The sequence below is a fragment of the Sitophilus oryzae genome, unplaced genomic scaffold (genome assembly GCF_002938485.1).
Source record: "Sitophilus oryzae breed Bouriz unplaced genomic scaffold, Soryzae_2.0 scaffold_490_pilon_pilon, whole genome shotgun sequence".
Lineage (NCBI taxonomy): Eukaryota > Metazoa > Arthropoda > Insecta > Coleoptera > Curculionidae > Sitophilus > Sitophilus oryzae.
The window spans coordinates 355,861-380,513 of NW_022147074.1; the positions used below are offsets into that span (position 1 = coordinate 355,861).

At 34.6% G+C, this 24,653-nt stretch overlaps 1 protein-coding gene across 3 annotated transcripts in view; it reads left to right on the plus strand.

Annotated features, from left to right (window-relative positions):
- Positions 1 to 1,138: 1,138 nt before the first annotated feature.
- LOC115886482 (histone acetyltransferase KAT6B) overlaps positions 1,139 to 24,653 on the plus strand; it is a 29,139-nt gene continuing 5,624 nt past the window's right edge. The window contains exons 1-7 of one of the 3 annotated variants that reach the window (XM_030905650.1): positions 1,139 to 1,778; positions 2,508 to 3,070; positions 14,993 to 15,200; positions 15,256 to 15,475; positions 15,532 to 16,973; positions 20,532 to 20,840; positions 24,288 to 24,629. In XM_030905650.1, the coding sequence (XP_030761510.1) occupies positions 2,513 to 3,070; positions 14,993 to 15,200; positions 15,256 to 15,475; positions 15,532 to 16,973; positions 20,532 to 20,840; positions 24,288 to 24,629 (3,079 nt within the window). In that variant the 5' untranslated portion in view covers positions 1,139 to 1,778; positions 2,508 to 2,512. Of the gene's footprint in view, positions 1,779 to 2,507; positions 3,071 to 13,897; positions 14,161 to 14,992; positions 15,201 to 15,255; positions 15,476 to 15,531; positions 16,974 to 20,531; positions 20,841 to 24,287; positions 24,630 to 24,653 lie in introns of those variants that run through there. The other 2 variants (XM_030905652.1, XM_030905651.1) reach the window with 2 other exon arrangements.

Sequence of the window (24,653 nt, forward strand, 5' to 3'; positions counted from 1 at the left end):
AAGGTGTTTCGTGGTACCTACCTTCCTATATTATGATTCCAAAATAAACATGTTTAGATTTTTCTCTGGGACTAATACTACATTATCACTTATTATTGTTACGTTATTATATTTGGAGCCTGAACCATCGACTTTGTATATTGGAGCAACATAAATATATTATAGATATTTTCTTCCAAAAACCTAATACATGATAATTGATAATATTGTGCTTCAGCATGCAGTACTGGATATTCTTAGGCTTATTGAGGTGAGTCTATGAAATACCATTACCCTGTATAATATTGAACATATTTTTTGTTTGTTGAGCCATTATTAACATACTTTTAAGGCCTACCTTTGGTTGTCCGTGTATCTTTAGTGTTTGCGGTCAAGTTTATATTGTATCATTTTCGTGAAATACATGTATGTATACATATTATTCCAGGAAGTCTATCATTCAATCCAAAATTCTTATAATATTAAATGGAGTAAGTAAAATCACCCCCATTCTTATATCTACTAAAAAATTAACGGAATAACTGAATTTTTCAAAAACTACATCAGCGCCATCTCTCGTCCCAAGACTAATTTGTCGATAAGTAGGTACCTTCTTTCTCAATTACGAAAGCAGCGGCTCGAGCGCCAATATCAATTTTCAATTAATTATTAATTTATTGGAAAACAATTTTCAAGAAACTCTTTCTACCCAATGTAGAAATAGGTACCCGCGCTTGGTACCTGATTATAAAAGAACTTTTAGTTCCGTTAACCACAGGTAATTTACACAAAATACGTATTATAAGTTGTACTTCAGATTAAATAAATATTCAATTCAGAAGCAATACATTTGAGATGTACTAGCGTGATCAAGCGTGATATAACGGTACATTGTGATTACTTTGTTGTTGATTAATTATTGCCATTACGTAAACAATCTAATGATAAGTACACGTATTTTAAATTCTAAACAACAAATATTTATAATAGCCTGCTTAAAATTAAGTAATATGCTTTTTCCAAGGTTTATTAAAAATACTAAAATATATTTAATTGATTGATTCTCTTTCAAAGATAAAATTAATAAATTTAAAATAGATAATTTATCTAGGCTATTCAATTAGTTCTAATTAGTATCAAAAATAAATCCGCAGAGTTATTATCACAGAAAATAATATTATTTGTGGATAACATACGTTTTACATTCGTTATGAAAATAAATAAATTGAAATAATAAACCGCATGCGGTCTGATCAATTTTCATGTTAACTCACCTCGAATAGCCGTCGCGAAACGGAAGTGGATTTGATCTTTTGGCCTTTAGAAAAACGGTTACGTGCGCTCACGTATCAATTAGTCCTCCTTTAACCCAACCGGTTAGACAGAGAGAAATAATCGCCGACAGCTCCGAGCGATTTTCCATAAGAGCCGAAATGAAAGATGAAGTGCGCGCGCTCCCAACAGGCCATTTTGTCACAATACTAACCTTTTGTTGTGATCTATCGAAATGAGTTATTACCAGTGAATTAACCCTCTAATTAAAATATCTGGAAAGAAAGTGGGGCAGTTAATTATTTTAAACAGTGTTGTTCGTATGTGTGATGGGTTTAAGCAACATGTAAACAAACAAAACGGTAAATTTATGGTGGAAGCGACTCCTTGCCGCCGGATCGTTTACTACATTTGCGAAGCAAACGATTGAAAAGTGTTGGCGCAAAATTGCGTCATTCTGTTGTAGTGGTGAGAGTGTTTGGGGTGAAATTGCATTTAATCGAAGCGGATACATCAGTATAATCCAGGTGAGATATTACTTTCTTGAAAAAATAACTTATAATGTAGAAAAAACCTGGTAAATATTGTGGTTTTAATCGCCCAATATGGCTACCGTCGGAATTCGTAATGCCTGTGTATAATGTAGTTACTAATCTTTAGTGCCGTTTTCAGGCGTCGCATGAACGATTAGGGTCATTTTTCAAACGCAGATATTAATTTAAAATTAAGTAGTACCTAAATTATATGTTTATTATTGACATAATTGGCATAAATTTAATAAAATACCTTTAGGCGGGATCGCTATCCGGCGGGGATTGATGCCTGTCCAGTGGCGGACTAAAAATATAATTTTTTTGCTACATTAATCCGCTTTGGACGAATTAGTCACGAGGTAAACATTTATGCCGGTGAAATGTATTTCATAAACAGGTTTTCATTTGCCGTTTTGCTTCTTTCTAATATGAAATACCTAATTAAGATATTTAAATTAAATTTTATTATTCAACATACTCTGTTGTTATTTTCAAACTCAGTAACCGGATAATTAATGAAATTCATAAAGGAAAATCAATAAGCCCTTATTTTTATTACTTCATATAATGATAAACCAATTTACTTTGTATTTTTAAAAACCTGGTTATTTATGTTTACCTACTTTGTCAAGAAATTTTGAAATCCTAGAAATACATATATGTCAAACTATTTATTTTTGAATAATTATGTTAGTTTTTGATTATTACAATTTGTATTTTAAGTTGAAATGAATGAGCCAGAGGATGTAGCTCAAGACGTGTGGCTCAGTTGGATTTTGGATGCCATCAGAAAAATTCGTAACCAAAAACAGCGGCCCAGCATTGAAAGGATATGCCATTCCATTCGTTTGCATCATAACTTTCATGAAGATGTCATTGCCGAACATCTAGAAGTAGCAGTTAAGGATGGGACTATATTAAAAGTGTTTAACAAAGGACAAAGTTCTTATAAAGATCCTGGAGGTTTACAAAGTCGGACACTTCGACTTCAAAAAGGAGGTGATTTAACAAAAATCGTCACGAAAGCAGTCAGAGAGATCGGAGAACGAGATGGTTCGAGTCTAAAAGGGATTGAGAAATACATAAGGCAGTCACATACAGTTATAGAGGAGGAATGTGACTTGCCAACTCAAATCCGGTTGGCTGCAAAAAGAGCTGTTACGAGACAGTTGTTAATTCCGAATGGAAAAAATTTCAAATACAACTACACCTTGTGCAGTCCCGGTGTGAAGAAAAGGGTAGAGGCAGTTAAGAAGGGAAGCAAAGAGTTAGAGCTGGTTTGCAAGGTAAGTACATAGTTTTTAAGTTATAACCTTTTGGTATTTTTGAACTTAAATACCTATTACTCTATTACCTAATATAAGTAAATATTTGATAACAGTTATTTTTTTCTATTTATTCAAAAATATGATTATTGCAGTTTATATCTGTAAGTAATCTATATTGAAATCATATCTCTTAAATTCTCAAGTAGTGAATGAGTTTTTTTTATTTCTTATGATATATCTATTAAGAGATATATTTATGCATTTTTATTTTATTAGTTTTTCATTACTTGTAACTAATTGTCATAATCTGAACTGAACTTTGAACTGAAGATCTAAAGTTTGTCAGGCCACACACAATGCAGTTACGTCGAACGATGCGATCTTCAATTTTGGGACTGTCAATTTTTGGACTGAAGGAAAACTGTGCTTTCACTACACACACAAACAAATCATCAGTTTTAATCAAATGATCTTGAAATGAAAAATGTTTTTAAATACAAAAATACACTTCTCGTGCTTTTGTTATTGCAAGAGCCAATTACAAAGACAAAAATTGGCGCCGGGAGGCACGTATAGCCGCCCATACTAAAATATGTTAATAAAAAGTTGGTAGGCAGTTCTTTTAGTTTCAAAGTAAAGGATTTTTTTCAAAAACTGCGACTTTAACTGATTTTGATGTTATTGCAAATTTTGTTGCAAATATTATTCCTAATCTTAAATTGAAAACCGCGTTTGGCTAGTTACTGTAATTCTGGAGTTACGATTTTTTAAAATGTTTAACCCCCTCCCATACCCCCTTACCAACCCCCCACCCCCACCAAAAACTAATGGCCAGATTCTCGGATGCTACAGTATTTTTGTGCCAAATTTGGTTAAAATCAGTTTAGCGGTTTTTGAGTTATCGTGTTACAGACGGACAGACAGACAGACACCATGAAAATATTTTTGTATTTAGGTCACTTATGACCCAAAATAACTCATTTTACTTTTTCCACAGATAGGGCAATTGTCTATACAAACAATAAATTCGGTTAAAAAAGTCGTATTATTACGTAAGTCGCTCATCTTGATAGTACAAAACTTGTCCAAAAACAAGTACTTACGATTAGAACTGTCGATTTTTCGCCATACATTTCAATCGATCGTGAGATTTAAGTAATCTACAGATTCAGACCTGTCGACGGCCTGTATGTGTATGAAGAAATTTTAACTGACGATATGCAAATCGACGGTTCTGGACTGCCGGCGAACTGTATGTGAATGGGCACCTTTAGAAAGGTTTGTCCAAACAAATAATGAAGTTAAATATAATTTTTTGAGTTAAAGCAGCACACTAAACTAATTTTTCAAATTATACTATTTTTCAAATTACTGGTACTAAATGTATATCGAATAAAGAAGAAATAAATGTTAAAAAAGTAGTATTTTAATTTATTTTGTTTTCTCACAATCTTATTAATTTAATTAATAATTTATTAATCGGTGCATTAATATCTACAAAAGTTTTAATCAAAATTCATCTCAGGTCTTCATTTACTGGGTGTTGATTACCAAGTCCAAAAAGACTAAAAGAAACAAATTAGCTAGTTCTAACACAAAAGAAAATTATAAGTTTGTATTAGATAGTAATTTAATGCAATTCATTCTTAATAAACCTACTTAAAGCGACAAACCTGTGTAATTTAATAGTTTTGTCACCAGTAAGTACATACATATGTTCTTTCTCACATGTCTTTTTCCACGCGATTAATTTTACAGGAGGGAACGGATTATGTCTACACTTTACAGTTGTAATTTTTATCGTATCGGCATTCTTAGTAGTTATTTAGTCATGCAACCTTTAAGCTGATAATCAGGGTACAGTAAATTCCAATTTGTTTTCTCAATTACTACGTGTTGCGTTAAATAAGAGATAAATTTAATTATATTATACGCGATGTGTCAACTTTCTTCAAGCATTAGTTAAGCTTGTTGAACATCTTTGAAAAACATTTCATTAAAAAGTGTTGACTTTTGAGGCTGAAAATTTAAATATATCTGGTACATTCTTTGTACAAATAAATTTGGTTTAAAAGATAATTCATGAAAACTTCTGTCGACGACACGATTGCTCACGCACTGCAAATGGTAACATTTTAAAAATACTTGTGGGTACGAATCGGCTTTGGGACACCAAACAGATTGACCCTTGTGGTCACCAGGGAATAACGTTTCTTAAGGACCCCCCACTTGCCACCACAATAAAGTTTTTTTCTCTTTTTTTTTTATTAAAGTCTTTAATTTTGAAGACAAAAGTAAAATATACAAAAAATGTAACAGCCATTAAAAAAATTGGCGCCGGGGGGCACGTATAGCCGCCCCCTTTAAAGGAATTTTTCCAATTTTTTTTTATCTCAAAAACTGCGACTTTGACTGATTTTGATGTTATTACAAAATTGAAAACCGCGTTTCGCTAGCTACTGTAATTTTGGAGTTACCATTTTTTAAAATTTTTAACGCCCTCCCATACCCCCTTACCAACCCCTCACCCCCACCAAAAACTAATGCCCAGATTCTCGGGCGAGTTCTCGGGTGCCACAGTATTATTGTGCCAATCTTTTAACCGGCCAGGACAAGACACTAAAAACATTAGACGATCAAATCTATTTTTCCAATGTTCCTTGATTAAAAATCGGTGTTTTTAACACAGCCATGGCACTCTAGAATTGAAATTTAATATTCAATTTTGTTTTAAGCGGAAATGTCAAAAGTTGACATATGATTTGTCATTCTATTCAGTGTGTCATTTTCTATCGAATAAAATAATAAAATACCGAGGATGCCATTTAAAAATTAAAAGTTGTAGTAATTTCCGATGAAACAGGAAGTGGCCCAAAAAGAATTGAATACGTGAATCAATTCTAATTTATGTCTTTTACTAACATACCAAATCTCATTTTTTTATCTGAAAAAATAAAAGTTATGGGAGTGAGCCTCTTTTGAGACGCATCTGGTTTAAAACGTATTACAATATTTTGAAGGGATGCGACGCATCACCCGCATCAATGGAAGCTTCGCCACTGTAAGCTTATATTAAGTTCAGTAAAAAATAAATAGTATTTTTCTATACTGAGCCAACCGAACCCTGCAATGATAAATGCGACACGCTTTTAGAACCATGTCGGTTATTAACTTATTAACTAATAGACCTGCAAAACTACGCGAATTCCTCGCGGTACCGGCTCTCGCGTACTGCATGTTCTTTGTCGTTTTGTACCGTTGTTGTGCCGAGTGTTATTTGCCTCGGCGGCGATTTGCATAATTTAGCATTCTCTACAGCGTCTATTTTCGACGAGGGCGGGTAATCGTCGTTATTGCCACCTTTTAGCGGCCCGGCCAACAGGTTTGTTTATTCAATTAAACTTGTCGAGTTTTCAGACGAAACGAGAGAAATCTGAAGGTGCGGGTTTGTGCGATGATATCTCCGCTTGTGTAGTCCAGGCGTCTATACTCGATTTATTCCTTTTACTATTAGCGTTGATTGAAAGAATTGGGAAGATACGCAACCTAATGTAGGGTTGCCAACTTTCAAAATAAACAATAGAGGACGAGAAAGAGGCACAGGCGAAACATTTTTTGAAACCTCGCCACTCGCCACCCTCGTCTTTTTTACTTTCTTAAAAATGTTATACTCAAAACTTGTTAACATAAAACAAACCATAAAAAATGTCTATACCTATGTGGCGGATTCATCTCTCCAAAAAATCCTATATGGGTATTTCGCCACTGCACTGCAAGAAGAATTTGTATAACCGTAAACATAACTTCTGACAAGTAGTGTCCGTTTGGGTTTAACGCAGAAGTGTTTACAAAAAATAACTATTTTATTTTGTAGATTTTCTTGCAGTGCAGTGGCGAAATACCCATACATATAGGATTTTTTTTGGAGAGAAAACAAACCATTTCGATCAACATCGACAAAACTTTTTTTATCAAAACATAAGCTAACAGTAAATAAACATAAAATAGTTAAACATGTTTATTGCTTCCAAAAAAATTTCTTGTACACATATTTCTTCATTTTCTTTTCTGTACAAACGAGTGGAAGTAGCGAAAGACACAGATTAACAATTTTTTAAAGCATTGTGGCGATGACGAATATTTTTTAGATTTTGAGCTTGATCTGGTTTGGTATGTAAAAAGGACTTTTTCAGTGCGTGAGAGAAAGGAGGACAGTGAGATCAAAAAGAGGACTGTCCTCTGGGATAGAGGACGGTTGGCAACCCTAACCTGATGGGCGAATTCGTGACAAGGCTGATTTGATTTCCCCTTACGTTTCAAGTGCTGTACAGTGGAGACACCAATCGTTCTGCGGTCAACGCATAAAACACTTGTTTTCTCTCATTCGGCCAACGAAGGCATATCGAAGACGGTGTGGATCTGAAAGCGACAGTGTTGCCATATTAAAATGTGTAATATCTGTAATACGTTTGACGAAAATATATTTGGATGAAAAATCCGCGTTTATGTATTAAAATTTTATTCGTGTTAAACATAGAATAAACAACAAAAATAATTTTTTATAGGTACTGAATATTTAGCTCATCTCGGACATGTTTTGTTCTGCGAAATCACACATTGACGAAAATGTGAAAGAGTCATTTTGATCGTGGTCTCATGACAGTTTGTCTTCCAAAGGTTGTGCCACCCCCAAAATATTGAATCACGTGCATAACTTAACATGTCTAATTGTCTTATCAGTGATCATTGAAAATTGCCGGTTGCAATAACAGGGTAATTGAATAAAGAGTAGTAAACACACATCACAAAAAAATGGATATGTGAAGTGCTAATAAGCACATAAATAATTCAATTCGCCTGTGTACATAAAATTAAACAATGTGTTAACGTTTTATGAGCGTAGTTTCATAAATTTATGTAAAAATATGGATTTGGCTAATATCAAAACATATGCGAAAACTATATGACCTAACGAGGTTGCATATAAATGTTTGTCAATAAAGATCGTTATATTTATTTTCGATCTGTCTTTTTGATTACGGTTTCCAGTTTTTACTTGCTTCAGCCTTATATAGCAAAGTCTTTTTTTTTATCGTCTTGTGACAGCGTCGTTTAATCGAGGACGTGTTAATATCATGCTCACTACTGGCAAGAGATTGATTTGTGGTTTTTTAGATTCCACATATGGGCTGTAATGAGTTTAACACAGACAGTTATATACAGGACGATTCTTTAATAAAGTATATCAGAAACGAAGAAGCATTTTTTACAGTGATTTTGTATTTAAATAGTTCAGGTTAAACTCAGGTTAAAATTTACTAAGTACTGTAAGTACGTATTAATAGGATTCGTTTAGATAAATTCTGAAGCAACTGACATAAAATTCTTATATGGAAATGCTTACATAATTTCATCTGTTGTAAATAGTGAATATTGTTAAATCTATAATATTACTAATAAAAAAAAATTGTGTGTGCACTTTGTGCGTATATTTCAAGTTAATCTTCTTACTAACAGCTATTAAAATTGAAAAATTTGCAGGAATGTTTGAAAAAGTGTAGTTTGAAATGTTGAAAAAGTAATAAACTTCTTATTTTCGTCTGTCTGTCTGCTCGTCTGAGGACTCCATTCTGGTACCTCTATCGACATGCGGAGTTTGGTTCCAATCGAACCATGTAGAATGTAGAATGAGTAAGAGGGGGGTTAATTACTGCGACCTTAAAAATATATTCTGCCCCCCTTCCTTGAGTCATCACACAATCTATAACCCATCATACCCCTGTTGTAGAGGGGACAGGGTATTTCCCATCCTCCTCTGACAACAGTTCTTCCTCCGAGGGTACACACCCTTCACGGTTGGAGTTTGGCCCTCCGTGCCGCTCTTCACAGTCGAGGAGCTTGCCTCCGGCTGAGGAATCCGTGAGGTGGAGGCTGGAGGATCTGTCTCCATTTTCTCCACCTCTTTAACTTGGTCTCTCCTTAGACCTGATACCGGTGTTGTCCCGTATCTATAATAGAGGATAATATCCTTAGGATATGTCCCTTTTTCTCTATTGCCTCCTTGGATTTGAGGTCAATTCCTATTGTGAGGACCTGACCATGACCGTCGTCCCTCGAGTTGATGACTCGCCAACTCGATGTCGTTACATTGAAGTTCTGACCTTGGATAAGTCTCAGCAGGTAGGTGGTGTCTTTCCCCTTGCTCCACGGCAGAAAGACCGTTATGACCGCCTTTTTAGGAATGTTTTCTCCCTTCACTGCAACCAGTTCCGGCCCCTTCCAATCGACCCATAAGAGAAAAATCCTGATGATTTCGTCCATTTAAAGGCATCGTTTCGAAACGTCGAGGGCGTCATCTTGTAGCCCGTCCCCAATTATCCCAAATCGACCCATATTTTTCTTCAATGTCAAATTGTTTGTCCCTCCCTAATGAAGATGTAAACGAAACGTCGTTTCTAACTTTGCAGGGTGGGACCGTGTGCACCGTCGCCGTCGCTCATATAGCCTACCCACCAAATTTGGTCGCGATCGGACGACATCAACTTTTGACGTTTCTTACATCAAAACTAACGGTCACAGTGACAGGTGTCGTACACGGTAAAGTTGACCGTAAAAGATTTAAATCGGACGATTTTTTCTAAGCCGTAAGCTGGCCTTGTCACTTTTCCTGTCGTGTGCGTGTGTCGTGTCACGGCCTTGAATTTTTACTCCGAGCGCGCCTAAAGTAGTTTCACTTCAAAAAAGGATGAATTTAATAAGTGCTTAATTGGAAGTAGAAAATAGTTTATTGGTTTCAATATCAAATTAATTCTAACAGCTCTACTAGAGCACCTTGAAATTCATCGATTGCAATAATTATATACTGAATTCTCTAAGTTAAACATTGTTAGCATTCCTGGTAAAATGTATCGTTGCAATTAGCCTTTAGCCTGTTTAGATATAATATATAGAATTTACTGTTTAATTTCAATCATTGTTAGTCGTTTTGTATTGCGTACTACCTGTTCTAACGTATAGTGCGGAGACGCTAACATTAACCAAGAAAACTAAGCAAAATCAGAATAACGCAAAGAGCAATGGAAAGATCAATGTTGGGGCTATCTTTGAGAGACGAAGTACCGAATATCGAAGTACGAGACAGAACAAAAGTCATGGAAACCATAGAGAATATAACTACTTTGAAATGGAATTGTGCAGGGCTCATTGCAAGGCTAAACAATGACCGATGGACGAAGAAAATATAGAATGGAGACCAAGACATGATGCATTCAGGAACAGAGACCGTCCTCCAACCAGATGGCGTGACGACTTAAGGCGTATCCACAGTAACTGGATGTAAATAACTCAAGATAGGGAGTTATGGAAGCAAACGAGGGAGGCCTACGTCCAGCAGTGGACTATATTATAGTGGCTGGTTGATGATGATGATGATGATGAATCGTTTTGTATAACATTATTATATGAAGACTAATTATTCATAATAATAATAAAAATATGTAAAAACACCGGATTATGGTTAATAGAAGAAATGACTGAAAACAAGTATTATTAGTGAAGAAACAGTTTATCTATTTTATCTTCTTCATCATCGAGAATATCAAACTATTATTATCGTATTTTAAATGACCGTTTCTGTCTTATACAAACCTGATTAGTTTAATTAAAGCACCACGACGGATAATCTCGTTGATAACTTGTTCAGCCATATTATTAAATGGTCTTTAGAAATTAACTGAATTGATTCATTATTTTAGCACACTGCATTCTCGTATAATGCTAGTAATTTCTGGTTTGTTTCATTTGCATATTAGGGAGTGTTTTCTAAAACTTAAGTCTTGAATTACATGTAAAATTAATTAAAACAACATCTTGACGTTCATAACTTATTAGAGAGGAATTTTCTTGTGACTTGAGATACATGCATTAATTTTTTTTACAATTTTTAATTTGTTATTTTGAAGTTAAATATATCTGAAGATAATTATTTCAGAAATTTTTAACTCAACGGAAAGTTATCTTTTTAACGAAAATATTTCCATTTTTTTTAAAGAGCTCTAAGGGATCGTAAATAACGAAAAAGAGTTAAAAATTAATTAACCGAAATATATTCATTTTTTACTACAGCAAACAATTAGGAATATACATTTTGGCAACAAATGGACTTATCAATGTAGAAAATTAACCTTTTGAATTATAATTTTAAAAAATTCAGTCGGATGCATCGAGATGGAAAGTTATCACGTCCAGTGTTGCCTCAGTTGTCTCTGAGAATATTAGTTTGTTAGAATTAATTATTTTTGTATTTTTGAAAGAGGAGTGTGAGGTACGAGATACTAAATGACTCCTTTATATAAAAATTTATTTTTGAAGTAAAACTTCTTTACGCGCGGTAGGAGTAAAAATTCACACAAGCTAGCGAGAAAAAAACACCAAACACCAAAAAATATTTGATTTAAAGCTAAGAAAAGCATTATAATAAACTTGATACTGTACAGTACGTCTGTCCGTTCTGTAGCTACGGGATATCCGTGAGAGGGGAAACGATATTCTCTCGATGTTTTCCGTAAAAAATTAGACGACGCGTCCCATCAATAAATATTCGACAAATTTGCAAGTAGCCAATAAAATGAGTGGGCGGAGCGATTAGCGGTACGTACTCATCAAGTCGACGTATAAAATATATTTCTGTATATTTAAATGTTTTTTGTCCGCATTCCTTTCATAGACACAGATCCAGCAGATGTACTGTACCTGTGTACCAATATCCTCTAGTTGTGTCCTAGGAAGTAAATTTTCATGCATATTTTCATCGATAGGTTTGTAGCTTCTGAATAACGGTCTAGGTAAAGCATCTAGCTCAGTTGCCAGCTTAGAATTTGATTTATTAGAGTTAGTAACTCGCATTTTCATTGGAGGACACTGTCATATTTACTTCATCAAACCAAACCAATAATCAACGAGAACATTCGTATAATTTAACAAAATTACTGTAAACTACTATAAATACGAATTGTTGGTTAGGTTCAATTTTTTTTCTCTTAAATAAATTTAAGCGTTAAGAGAAATATTGTATTTAATATTTATAGTATTTATTTCGGCACCCATAAAAGAAATATGAATAAAATCCTAAGGTTATTAGTTGACATTAATAAACCCACTGGATGAACATGTCAGTGTCATAAGAATTTTGTAAGCAAGTATAAAAGTTGTCAAAGCAAGTTATCAATTAATTTGGTCATAAAGCTTTGGCATCATCGCATGTTACCCTCCACAACCAACTCGCAAGTTCGGATTGTTTTCCGTCCTTTTCTTCGTTTCGCACTCGATAGAGAGGCGGAGCGGACACGTCGCGTCGTTGCCGTAGGCGATTCTCGATAAGCCAATTAGACTCGCCACGACGCGTAAAGCCGGCAATACACGCCGCTATTATCCGGCAAATCTATTAACGAGACATACAAAGAGTTCAAGGGGAAACGTCCCGAGCCGCCAGGTGTATAGAGCGCTGGTCATTTCAGATCTTTTGAATTAATTACAAAATAGTCTGTTATGTATTTGAAAGTATAATAATAAAATGTTCATATTTTTGTGAAAGACGGCTGATTTTAGTTGATCTATGTTTTGTTAAAAGACTTTATCCAACGCTTTATTTTCATGCTCTTGAGCATACTTGCTTTTCGCTCTTTGGCCAGAGCATTTTTTGTACCGAATGTGTTCGGACATTACTCTTAACTATCGAATGCTATCAGACGAACTAAAACCGCGTCTTTTGATTTGAAAATGTTTCCTGTAGTTTCTACTAGATGAGCAGTTTTCATCATGCCTTCTTCTCTTGGCGATTTATTTATTATGGGGTATATATGATTTTTTTTAGTCCAAAGTATTGAGTGTAAAAAATCAAGCTCGGAGGAGCCCAAAGTATTGGAATAGTTAGAACGTCGATTTGAATATGAAACTGGTAAAATCATCATCATGATTTTCAGCTTATTCAACCATTTCGAAGTATGGTTATGTGTCCCTCTCGTACTCTCTTTGTAGTTGGTCCCATTGTTGTCTATTGTTGGCTATGCGGGCCCAAGTTATCCCTGCTAGTTTCCTAATTTCGTGATCCAATTTCAGGTTTGGTGTTCCTCTGGGTCTCTTAGTTTCTCGTAGGTACCATGCAGTAATTTTTTTGGTCCATCTGTTGTCCGTTCTTCTTGCCAGATGTCCTGCCCATTGCCATTTGAGGGATTTGACTCTGTGGATGACATCTATTTCTATTTATATAGAAAAAAAAAACAGAAAATTATAAAGCTAGAATAGTATGCGGTTTTATAACTCTAATTTTTTTGAAGTCTATGAAAAACATTCATAAAAAAATATATATACTTCAAATCATTTTATTCCTAAATATTTTATTAAATATTTTTTGAGACGGTAATGATAATAATGCAAATAATCTTATTTGTTAGTAATCGGTTGTGATTTCCATAACAATTGAAGGTGGTCAGCCATGTTTCCTTTATATCCCTATCATTTCAAGATTGAACCGATCGAAATTGATATTCCTTCATGTCACGTGCGGTCTTTCCGCCGGCGATTTTGCGTGAAATGGCGCCAAATGTTGATTGATCGCCAGGCGCTAGTTGACGCCACGCTATAGGCCGTTTATTTAGCCACCTGACCACTTCCAATAATAAAATAGAGCATCGATAGCCTCGCCATACTATTATATATCCAACACCCTAACTTTCTATTTAAATTTCGTGATGATTCACTCTATCAGGCGCTGTTGATCCACGCGGCGGTATTTTCCCTACATTATACATACTTTAATAGGTAGATATTGGCTGTTCGCTTGTTGCCTATCGATTAGTTTCGGTCACACCGTCATTTTGTCAAACAGATAATGCGATAGTGTTTGTTTTGATGCGGGCCGTGCTCCTACACGCTAAGGTTTAATCGACAACACGTGAACGTATTGAACGCTATTTTATTCGGGTGCTATAAAGACTTTATTGAACGCCTGTAAACATGTACAACGCAGTTGTGTTACTAGGCTGTATTTCCTTTAAAAATGACTAAGTGTTATCGATTCGAACACGTGTTATTTTAAACTTAATTAGGCTGTAAGTATGTATGTAGGACAGGAAACTTAAGATTTTAGATTATTTTCAATAGAACGAATCCAATTTATTAATTACTGTTACATTACAAGCATTAGCAAGTTTACAGAGTGGTCCGAACTGTTTTCCGGAAACTTTGGCAGCATATTCTGCAGATAAAAATAAGTAAAAAAGTTCGTATAAATGTATGTCCTAAAATGCTTAGTTTCGGAGATACGAGGTGTAGAAGTTTCATTTATATTTCGATTTTTTCCAAATAATTTCTGAAGTAACGTCAATATTTGGATAAAAATTGGTATCTGGGAGTTGTTTGACATGAGAAATTTGATTTTGATGTCAATATCGACATGATGCTAGAGTTAAAAAAGAGTTAAATTTTGATGTCAATATCGACATCAAAAGCAAATTTCTCATGTCAAAAAACTCCCAGACATCAATTTTCATCCATATATCGGCGTTACTTCATAAATTATTTGGAAAAAATGGAAATAAAAATGAAACTTCTACACCCTCTATCTCCAAAACTAACCATTTTAGGACATACATTTATACGAACTTTTTTATATAAATAACATAAAAACCGACTGAAAAATAATACTTTTGAATTAAATTATAATAATTATTTTGTAATATATAAAAGTATATTTTTATTTCATTTGCTGATCTTAATTTTAATTTTATTCAGGATTACTATAAAACAGAGATAAAAACAAATATTTATTTTTGTATTATACTTGTGGTTTCTTATCTGAACCAGTTTTTCCTATTTCCTTATCTTGTATACATTTCTGACAATCCCATCGATATTTTTAATATTATTGTTTTTTGTTTGCAGCAAACACCAACAGCGCTACCGATTTGTTCAGAGTGTTTAGGAACAGAGTCAAAGAATAAGAAAGGACAATCGGAAAAATTAAGTGCCTGTTCCGAATGCGGATCTCTAGTTCATCTTAGTTGCACCAAGGCAGGGCCTGAGTTGGCTGTCCTGCTTGCCAAGGGCGGTAAATGGTTTTGTGAGGAATGCAAAGTGTGCGACGGATGTGGTAAATACAGCGCTTGTAAATTGTCAGTTATGAGTATAAAATGGTTGTTTTGTAGGTAATTCGGGGATTTCAACTTGCCTGCTCTGTTGCTGCAGTTGCGAGAGGCAATACCACATGGGCTGTTTAGATCCGCCTGCAGAAAAGAAACCAAAATGCCCCTGGCGATGTAAACATTGCCTTAGTCATCACGACAGCGTAAGCAAGGCCCAGAAAAAAGAACCAGGCAGCGCTGTGAAGAAAAAAATCGACAAGTTCAGAGAAAAGAAACAAGAAACGTACTTATATATTTTTTTCTATATTATATTGATATCTTAATGTTGATTATTTTCAGGTGCAATGAAATTCTTCCGCCAGAAGTAACGCCGGACTTACCTGTTTCAACCAGTACACCCACCGTGAAAACGCCCTGCCGAAAGAGTCGAGCGCCTTCAGCATCAGCAGTAAGCGAAAGCGAACACAGTGACAGTCAGGGTACGCAAAATCCTAATACACACTCCCGTCTTAGTAAGAAATCTCCTTTACCTTGTCCCAATCCTAATACGTCCACCGATCAGGAGGCCACAGACCAATTAGACACTCCCGATAAAATGTCCAAGGAGAAGCAGAACTTTTTCAAAAAATCCGCCTATAATTCCGGAAAACGCTCCCAGAGGATAAAGGAGACGAACATGAAAAAAACAGTCGCGAGTGAGCCGGAAAAAGAGGTCAAAGAGGAAGTGAGTAGGAGGAGAACAAGGCACGAAACTAATATCAGTGAGAAAGATAACATTAAACCTAAAGCCAAAGTTATACCTAAGTCTAATACCGCCGTCAAGAAAGAGGTTAGGAATGGAAGTATAAAGAGCAAAGATGTCGCGCCGCCGAAAAAAAGCCAAAGACTTAAAGCTGCAGCTTCAGCGACAGCCGAAGCGGAACGTGGGACCTTACGACGGAGTGAGAGGGCTGAAGCTAAAAAGAAAGAGCAAGAGAAACAGACTACTGAGGAGGAGGACGAGGAAGTTGTTGAAGAAGAGGAATCCGATGAAGACTCTAGTTCTGAAGACGATGAATGTTTAAGTAGTTCGTGCGAGTCTGATTCGGCGCAGTCTGATTCTTCCGCGGATAATTCTCAGTCCGATTCCAAGATGCGAATGCAAAAAGTGGTGTTACCCGTTAATACTTTTGGTGAAAAACACGACACGTTCGGTAGTATAAGTGGTATTAATATCGATAATAAAGACGCTCCGTGGGGTTTCGCAGCGGCGGCTCAAGGGGTACAAAAGGCGGACAAAACTGAAAAAAGTGAAAGCAAGAACTTGTTTACCACCCCTACAGAGAAAGTTACGTTGTTCGACAAACCGATTGAGAAGAGTTCTGACGAAAAGAAACAACCCCCGCAAGGACTGGGACAGTTGAAGGGATTGTTTGACGGTTTATCTCACTTTTTCACCGCTCCGACGCAAAACAGAGCCAGCCGGTCACATCCGAACTACAACCCGAACAAACGCAAGCCGAAGGATGCTTCCCCGAAGGAGGAAGAAAAAGACGTAAAAGGGAGCATTCCTGTCCCTTCCACTCCTGTCCTTTCCCATCCGGCCATGTCTCCTAGCGACCTAGTTAAGTCGGCAGTTAACTCACAAGAGCAGGAGGCGGAAAGGCGCCAAACCATCAAGAGCGAGGACGTAAAGACGGCCAACGCCGCCGCCGCCACTGGCGATAAGTTGCCGACGCCGGCCAAAAGGCGTCTCCAGCAGCAAGGGCCGCCGCGCACGCCGCTGGCCTGCAATCAGACGGGTAAGATCAGAAGCTGTCGGGGTTCGCCAGCCAGCTTTCTCTCGCCAAAATACATGTATCAAATACAAATAAATTCGGTCAATTAATCGTAATAATATAAATATCGACAATCTAATCACCAGGGCATTTTTTAATTTCCAAATTGTAATAAAATTCTTAATATCAAATTTCTCTTCACAATCATATTTTTTGCATTGTTCATTTAATTAAGTGGTTTACTCCCTTGTTTATTGCGGTTGTCGATAAGAATATTCTTTTTTGATAGAGAAAAGGATTTTAACCCTATCTTGGCCTGTGATGGATTTTTGACAGTTTCTTATTGTTTCTAACATTGTTTTCATTGAATCATATTGTATATTTGGCAACATTTAATATACATATATTATTAATATTTCAAACGATAGTACATGTAAAGATATGGTAAAACAAAACAAGCTTTTGAAGTTTTTTTCTTAAGCTTCATTCAGAACCTCGCAATTAGTGGAATAAATTAGTGGTTTCAATTAGCGTAGAAGTTTGTTCCTTTAATTTCAAGTAATCATTCAGAACGTCAAAATTAGCGGTAGACATTTTCAATTAGTAGAAAAAGTTACCAAACTTTTAACTTTTATTATTTTGGCCTTTGATTATCTTCCGTCAAGAGAAATTGTGGTTAGAAATTAAAAGTTGATTGTTTTATAAGCTAAATATGAGGAATTTTCTATAAATACAACTGACTACTGCAAATTGTTACTAGGATATTCTATTAATTTTAATTGTGTTTTTTAAACATTGTGAATGATCGTAAACTAAAAAGTATAGAGTGTAATTGAAACCCACTCATTATTCCACTAATTACGAGGTTCTGAATGAAGTTTTATTAATTTGATATGAAAAAAAAAATAAAATATAGTTGAATTTTCCTAAAGTCCTAATATTCAAACCGCGTTTCTATGGTAATATAATTTCGTTTTCATTCTTTGGTAGATTATTATTAATAGAATTTTAATTAATGCCATATTTTTTGCTGTTTTAAAATGTTGAAGAGGCACACAATTTATTTAGTTCAATACTAGGGTAAGGGTGATAATAATTATCGGAAAATGTGATACTTTACAACAGCAAAAAATATGAATCAAAATTAATAACTATCTATCAAAGAATGAAATCGAAGTTATATTACCATAGAAAAGCCTTTTGATTTTTAGGACTTAGGAAAAATTCAACCATATTTTCAAGTTTCTTTTAATTTTCTCCAAAACGGTATGAAAATTTTGAAAAGTATAAACAGGATAAATAATTTTAGAATAAGAAATTTTTTTATTTTTTCTCAAAATGTCAATAAAAGCGTTTCTCATTTTGTGACAAACCGGCGACATACTGTATATTGTAATTAAAATATTACTAAATTATATGGGCTATTTTGCATTATACCATACCTATGATCTAAAACGGCACCAAATTATAGTTCTACATACATCATCAATCGGCATTTCTAAGGCAACAAGATGACGTTTTTTGGATCATAGGGTATATGTCAGGGTTGTAGTTGAAAATGCAAAAATAAAATCTTATTCATGTGATTACAACTTGGCTGAATTATAATGATATTTCTTTATTTTTGGTACCCGGTGGCGTAGAGGTACAAGCTGTCGTCTACCAATCTCAAGGTGTGGGTTCGATTCCCACACCCGGCATTTCATCAGCCGACTATTTTTATTAAAATAAAAATAGTTTGGGTACCTAGGTAAACTCAGCCTTAAATGAGTACTTGGGATTCACAATCCTGAGGTAATAGGCGGTTGAAGCGTAAGTGCTAGCCACATTACCTTCCTTGTATACCGAACGGCTCTAGTATAGCAAGCTGTACCTTGCTACACCCAAGGCGTTAAACGCTATATACGGGAGCTATTATTATTATTTCCTTATTTTCTATAACATTTATTCATTTCAGTATTACTACTATTTATTTTTTAAACCACTTGAATAATTATCAAATAATGATATATTTTTATGATTATTTATGAATTATATTATAATATACAATTGAATACATGTATTTTGAATATATCCACGCAATGTTTAACTAACAGTCATATGTTGTAATCATTAACTAAATGTCAGTCATTGATAGCATGTCACTTCTTGTTGCACCCCCTCATGCTGGTTTTACCTGGTCTGATTGACCCCTTGAAGTGTGTTAATATGGCTATAGAGTTGCATTTAGCTTTTTTATTACAAGGTTGTGGTTTCAGTTGCATGATTTTTACATTGGTTACCCCATCACAACATCATTACAACTCATTTTAGTGCATGGTACTGTTTTCAACCTTTATTCCTTATCACCATAATTTGTGTTCACTTATAACTATTGCTTTAACGTGTAACTAACTATGTAAATTTATTTGTTAATGTTGGACCACATTGCGAATGTTATTTGATGCCTACTGTGGTGACTTTTTCATTAGATACCACGGTACTTTTTGCAATATAAAGTCTCTCTAACGAAAGAAGAGACGATTTCGTCAGACGACATCCAAAAACTGACAGAAAAATCAATCTACTTTTGAATTAAAATGACTGACTACAACTGTTATTGTCATGAATTCTTTCCTTATATTATAGTCAGGTTTCAGACCATACAACTATTCTTAAGTGGTCTAAGGTATATTCTGTCATAAAATAGGATTTATGACAATGACAGTTATGTCTTGACATTTTAATTCAGAGATATATTATGTTTTCTGTCATTTTTTGCAGATACCTTTATACAATCGTAACAAATGAGTTTTTTTTATTACTGAGTTGTTGGAAAAAACTATATGCCGGATTTCCTCAGCTTACACAATAACAAAAAAAATATTTTAACAAATGAGACAGCTATCATAGAGACATATTACAAAAATCTTCTACATGTTTGGCAAAAAGTGGGGTTAAGTGACAAAATATTGAAATAAGAAGACAAAAGTTGTTCAGAATTTGATTCTACGTGTATGTGTACCAAGTTTCATAAATATACAAGGACTTTCAAAAAATATCAGTTTTTCCATTTTTTGGGGGAAATTAAAAATTGTACTATTTTTTTTTGTTAGCATTACAAAAGACAAAGACAAATCTAATAAATATAATTTATAATACAGTTACTCTCCCGCAATAAATTGTAAACAACTAAAATGTTAATTCTCAGATTACCGATTTTGTTGCAATGGCCAGTGGAAAACAAACATTTTAAACTAACACATTCAAAGTAACTTTAGAGGCTTTTTAATTGATGGTATTCATTCTAGACAAAAGTCAGTATGGTAGTTTTAATCATATTTTTTTTCTACATATTGTATAAAGTATTATTCTTGTTGGATTTATTTCGTTTTTGTCAATTGTCATTTTCCACAAAGTCTTCAATAACAAGAGTCGCAAAAAATCCCATTTGTAGCAGACTTTTGAGCACATTCTGTATAAAGCTGAAAATTCATTATTCGAGCATAACAGTAGTATGTGGTGAAACATTGCTTATTTACATTTTATGTTTATATCCTATAACTTTGTTCTACAAATAAATATTACTTTGTTTTATTACAGAAGAAATGAAGACTCTACAGCTGCCACCTGGCGTCAATCAGAGAGACCTGGATCTTTTCAAGGAAGCTCGGGAGAAAGCCAATGCGGCCACAGCAGCCATTCTACAAGCTGCCGAACTTGCCAATCAGTGCAATGTACCCGTTTCGCCGTCAAAACTGATGCACGAGCAGCCTCGCAATCCCGGAGCCATAGAGTTCGGAAAGTACGAAATTCAGACTTGGTACTCTAGTCCTTTTCCGCAGGAATATGCCAGACTACCGAAACTGTTCCTGTGCGAATTCTGCTTGAAGTATACTAAAAGTAAAGCCGGTAAGTTAGAGACTAATAACTGAAGCTGAGAAGCATTGAATAAAGGGACTAAGGAAGAAGTTAAATAATATTTTACTAAACTTAATCATACATTAATTAGAACGACAGCTACATCCATCTTCGTACGTTAGGACTAGGTCGTGTGTTTTCTTCAAGGGTTCCTAGGAACAATTGGGATGATGAAGACCAGCTTTCATACCATCTACGTTATCGTCCAGGTGGTCGAGATGTGTTTGATCGTTTCTCTTTAGCAATTTTCGCTAACTGGTCATTGCCATTCTGTCCACATGGTCACTCCACCCTCTTCTCCTGTTTCTTGCCGGTCTTACTACTTCCAGCGTCCAGCTACATCATAAACAAATCCATAATCTTTTTGATAGGTTTGTTTGACTTCTTGTTTGTTTTATAATTGCCTTATGACTTGTATTGCAATCATGTTCTTGTCAATCTTCAAAGAGACTACAAATATTTGTATTTGCACAGCGTGCTGTACATTTTAAAATGAGACAAAAAATGGCATGATACATGTCTTCTATACGGTATTGCCAGATTTTCCATAAAACTCAAGCTGGATTTATAAACTCGGCAGTTGAAGTTCAGTTGAGGTTCAGTTAACCTTCAAAATGTTCAACACTATGAAATGAATGCGCGCATTTATAAAGTCAGTTGGTCGAAAAGTTGGCAGTTCGTTTTACGAAGTTCAGTTAACCTTCAAAATGTTCAACACTATGAAATGAATGTGTTTTTTCACATTTATAAAGTCAGTTGGTCGAAAAGTTGGCAGTTCGTTTTACGTTTAGCGGAGTTCAAAGATGAACATGTTTATGTCGGCAGTTGGCGACACTGTCGATCACGTGAAGCACGGTAAAGAGAGGCGACGCCGATTCATTGGAAAATGGCCTTTATTGTTGTTTCATTATTTCTGTTAATTTAATGTTTATATTTTGCGTAATCTTGGATTACTGTGTTTGAACTTTGACAAATATCTAAAGTATTTTTAAATTGAAAGAAAAACGTTCGAAATTTTCACAATTCCAAACCTAACCTACAACCGAAACTGACAGTTTATAAATGCAAAAATATTGAACCTCCACTGCCGCGAACATCCAACTGCAACTGAACCTCAACTGAACGCCAACTCCCGAGTTTATAAATCCAGCTTAATATCAACCAAGAAAATGTTTTGAATAGTATTACAGCAGGGTAAACCTAACCTAACTTAACCTAACCTAATAATTTTGCTGCAGTATCTAAAATTTCACATCAGATTCAGATAGATTTCAAGATAAAGGTACCTATAAGTTAGATATCTTATGAGCCAGTACTATACCATTCGATCGAGGAAAAATCGGCGTCAGAGATGGCTTGGAATTCAAGATCGCTGTCATTTTGTATGTAAAATTATATGGGAACGCCTTTAGGGATTTCTAAGCCAACTGGACGACGTTTTTTATTAACGTTTTTCGCTCATATGATGTGATCGACGTACGTCACAAGTGCCTAAATATCCAATCATTTATGAAATTCGTTTTAAGCTTCATTCAGAACCTCACAATTAGTGGAATAAATTAGTGGTTTCAATTACACTTTATTCTTTTTCGTTTACGATCATTCACAATGTCTAAAAAACATAATTAAAATAAATATAATATCCTAGCAACAGTTTGCGGTATAGTCTGTCCAACGACAATATTCTTAACAGTGATAGATGTGTCTGTCATTTTAATTTCAAAGTAGTTTATTTTATTCTACAAAGAAATAAGTTGGTACAATTGGAACGCATAGCAGGAAATTTATATATTTAAAATTTGGCTGACAAGTGATTATTTCAAAATATTGTGAAAAAAACTGTGTAAAACTGAAAAAATTTAATCCAGTAATTTTATTTAAAAAAAAACCGGTATGGTGTTAATACAAAACAAACAAGAACAAAACACCACATACCAAAAAAATATAAAAAAGAACTATTTCTTACTTTCAAGCTTCAAGAAACTTCCCGCATTTATTATTAGGTATATTTATCAATATAACTTATGTACAAATACATATATACAACATAAATAAAACAAACTATTTCATTAATAATAACACTTACCAAATTTGATACCTTAAAGGTTGATTAATTAACTTTAATCTTAATTTTTTTAAACCAGTACCTTTGACATTATTTTTCTGTAGTACTAAAATCCATTATTTACCTATCGTGTGATATCGATATTTTACAGCTACTCCAGTTTTTAGTATATGTTTAGTACGATCTGGTACGATCCTTGTGCCATATACGAGACGCACTTATCTACGACGAGATGGTGTACAAACTTTATTGATGGTAACTTTTATTGGTGTATCAGACTTTCTGCATGAGCAGCGAATATTAACTATAAACTGCGCTCTGGGTCTACAGTTAATTTTCCCTCGATTTTTCCTCCACTTGACTTCAAAAGACACAAAACACACGTAATAACACGAATCAAAATGCATCATCTTCCAAAACGCAGGGTATTTGACATAAGTTGACACCAAATTATAACCTATAATTTAGCAAAACTTTGACAAACCTCAAAAATCTAAAGGCAAGTTCATGCGCATCGGCGTCCGTGTGTCGTTCATCGTTCCGTCAAACCAGTAAAATTGAAATATCATCTGTCATTTTTGAAATAAACCAATAAAACTGGTTAAAAACAACAAGAGGCGACGCATGACGTATTTATATTTAAACCCATCCATAGTTAACTTAAAAATATTAGAAACGTTTTTTTTTTAATAAAATAAATGGATTGGTATGGGATGTCATCTGCTTTTTTTCTGTCATCGTCTGTCGAAATCTTACCTGAGAAAAAAACACAGTATAGTCAGTTGTATCCATAGAGAACGTCTATATTTACCTTATAAAACACACACACACAATAAACTTTTGATTTCTAATCACAATTTCTCTTGACGGATGATAATCAAAGGCCAAAATGACATTCCTCGCGAATTTTGAAGGATAATTAGTGGAAAAGTCAAAAGTTTGTTAACTTTTTCTACTAATTGAAAAAGACTACTACTAATTTTGACGTTCTGAATACTTACATTGAAATTAAAGGAACAAACTTCTATGCTAATTGAAACCACTAATTTATTCCACTAATTTCGAGGTTCTGAATGAAGCTTTAGAGTTAACTAATTTTGTTATTATTCTTGCATTATGGCATTTATTAGTATTTGTAATAGAATGTGTCAATTTAAAAAAAAAATTGCTTGGTTGCTTCAGTAGTGTACTGTATATTTTTGTTACTAAATATTCATTATATTAATTTATTTTTGTTAGGGATATACTTTTTATAAAGCTCCATTGTTGTTGAGGTAATTTTATTGATATACTCCTGAGTCTTTTTATTTGATTTGAGCAACTAATGGGATTAAATTATTACTTTTATAATTATGAGGGTAATTTATTTCTAGTCTTGGAGCGTCATCAGGACAAATGCACCTGGCGACATCCCCCCGCAACGGAAATTTACCGCTGCAAAGACATTTCTGTTTTTGAAGTGGACGGAAATGTCAACAAGATTTATTGCCAGAACTTGTGTCTACTTGCCAAGCTGTTTCTAGATCACAAGACGCTTTACTATGACGTCGAGCCGTTTTTATTTTACGTCTTGACGAAGAACGACAAGAAGGGTTGTCATCTAGTAGGATATTTTTCCAAAGAAAAACATTGTGCTCAGAAGTATAATGTGAGCTGTATCATGACAATGCCGCAGTATCAAAGGCAAGGCTTCGGGCGATTTCTGATCGAATTCAGTAAGTTTTTCTTATCTATTCGGT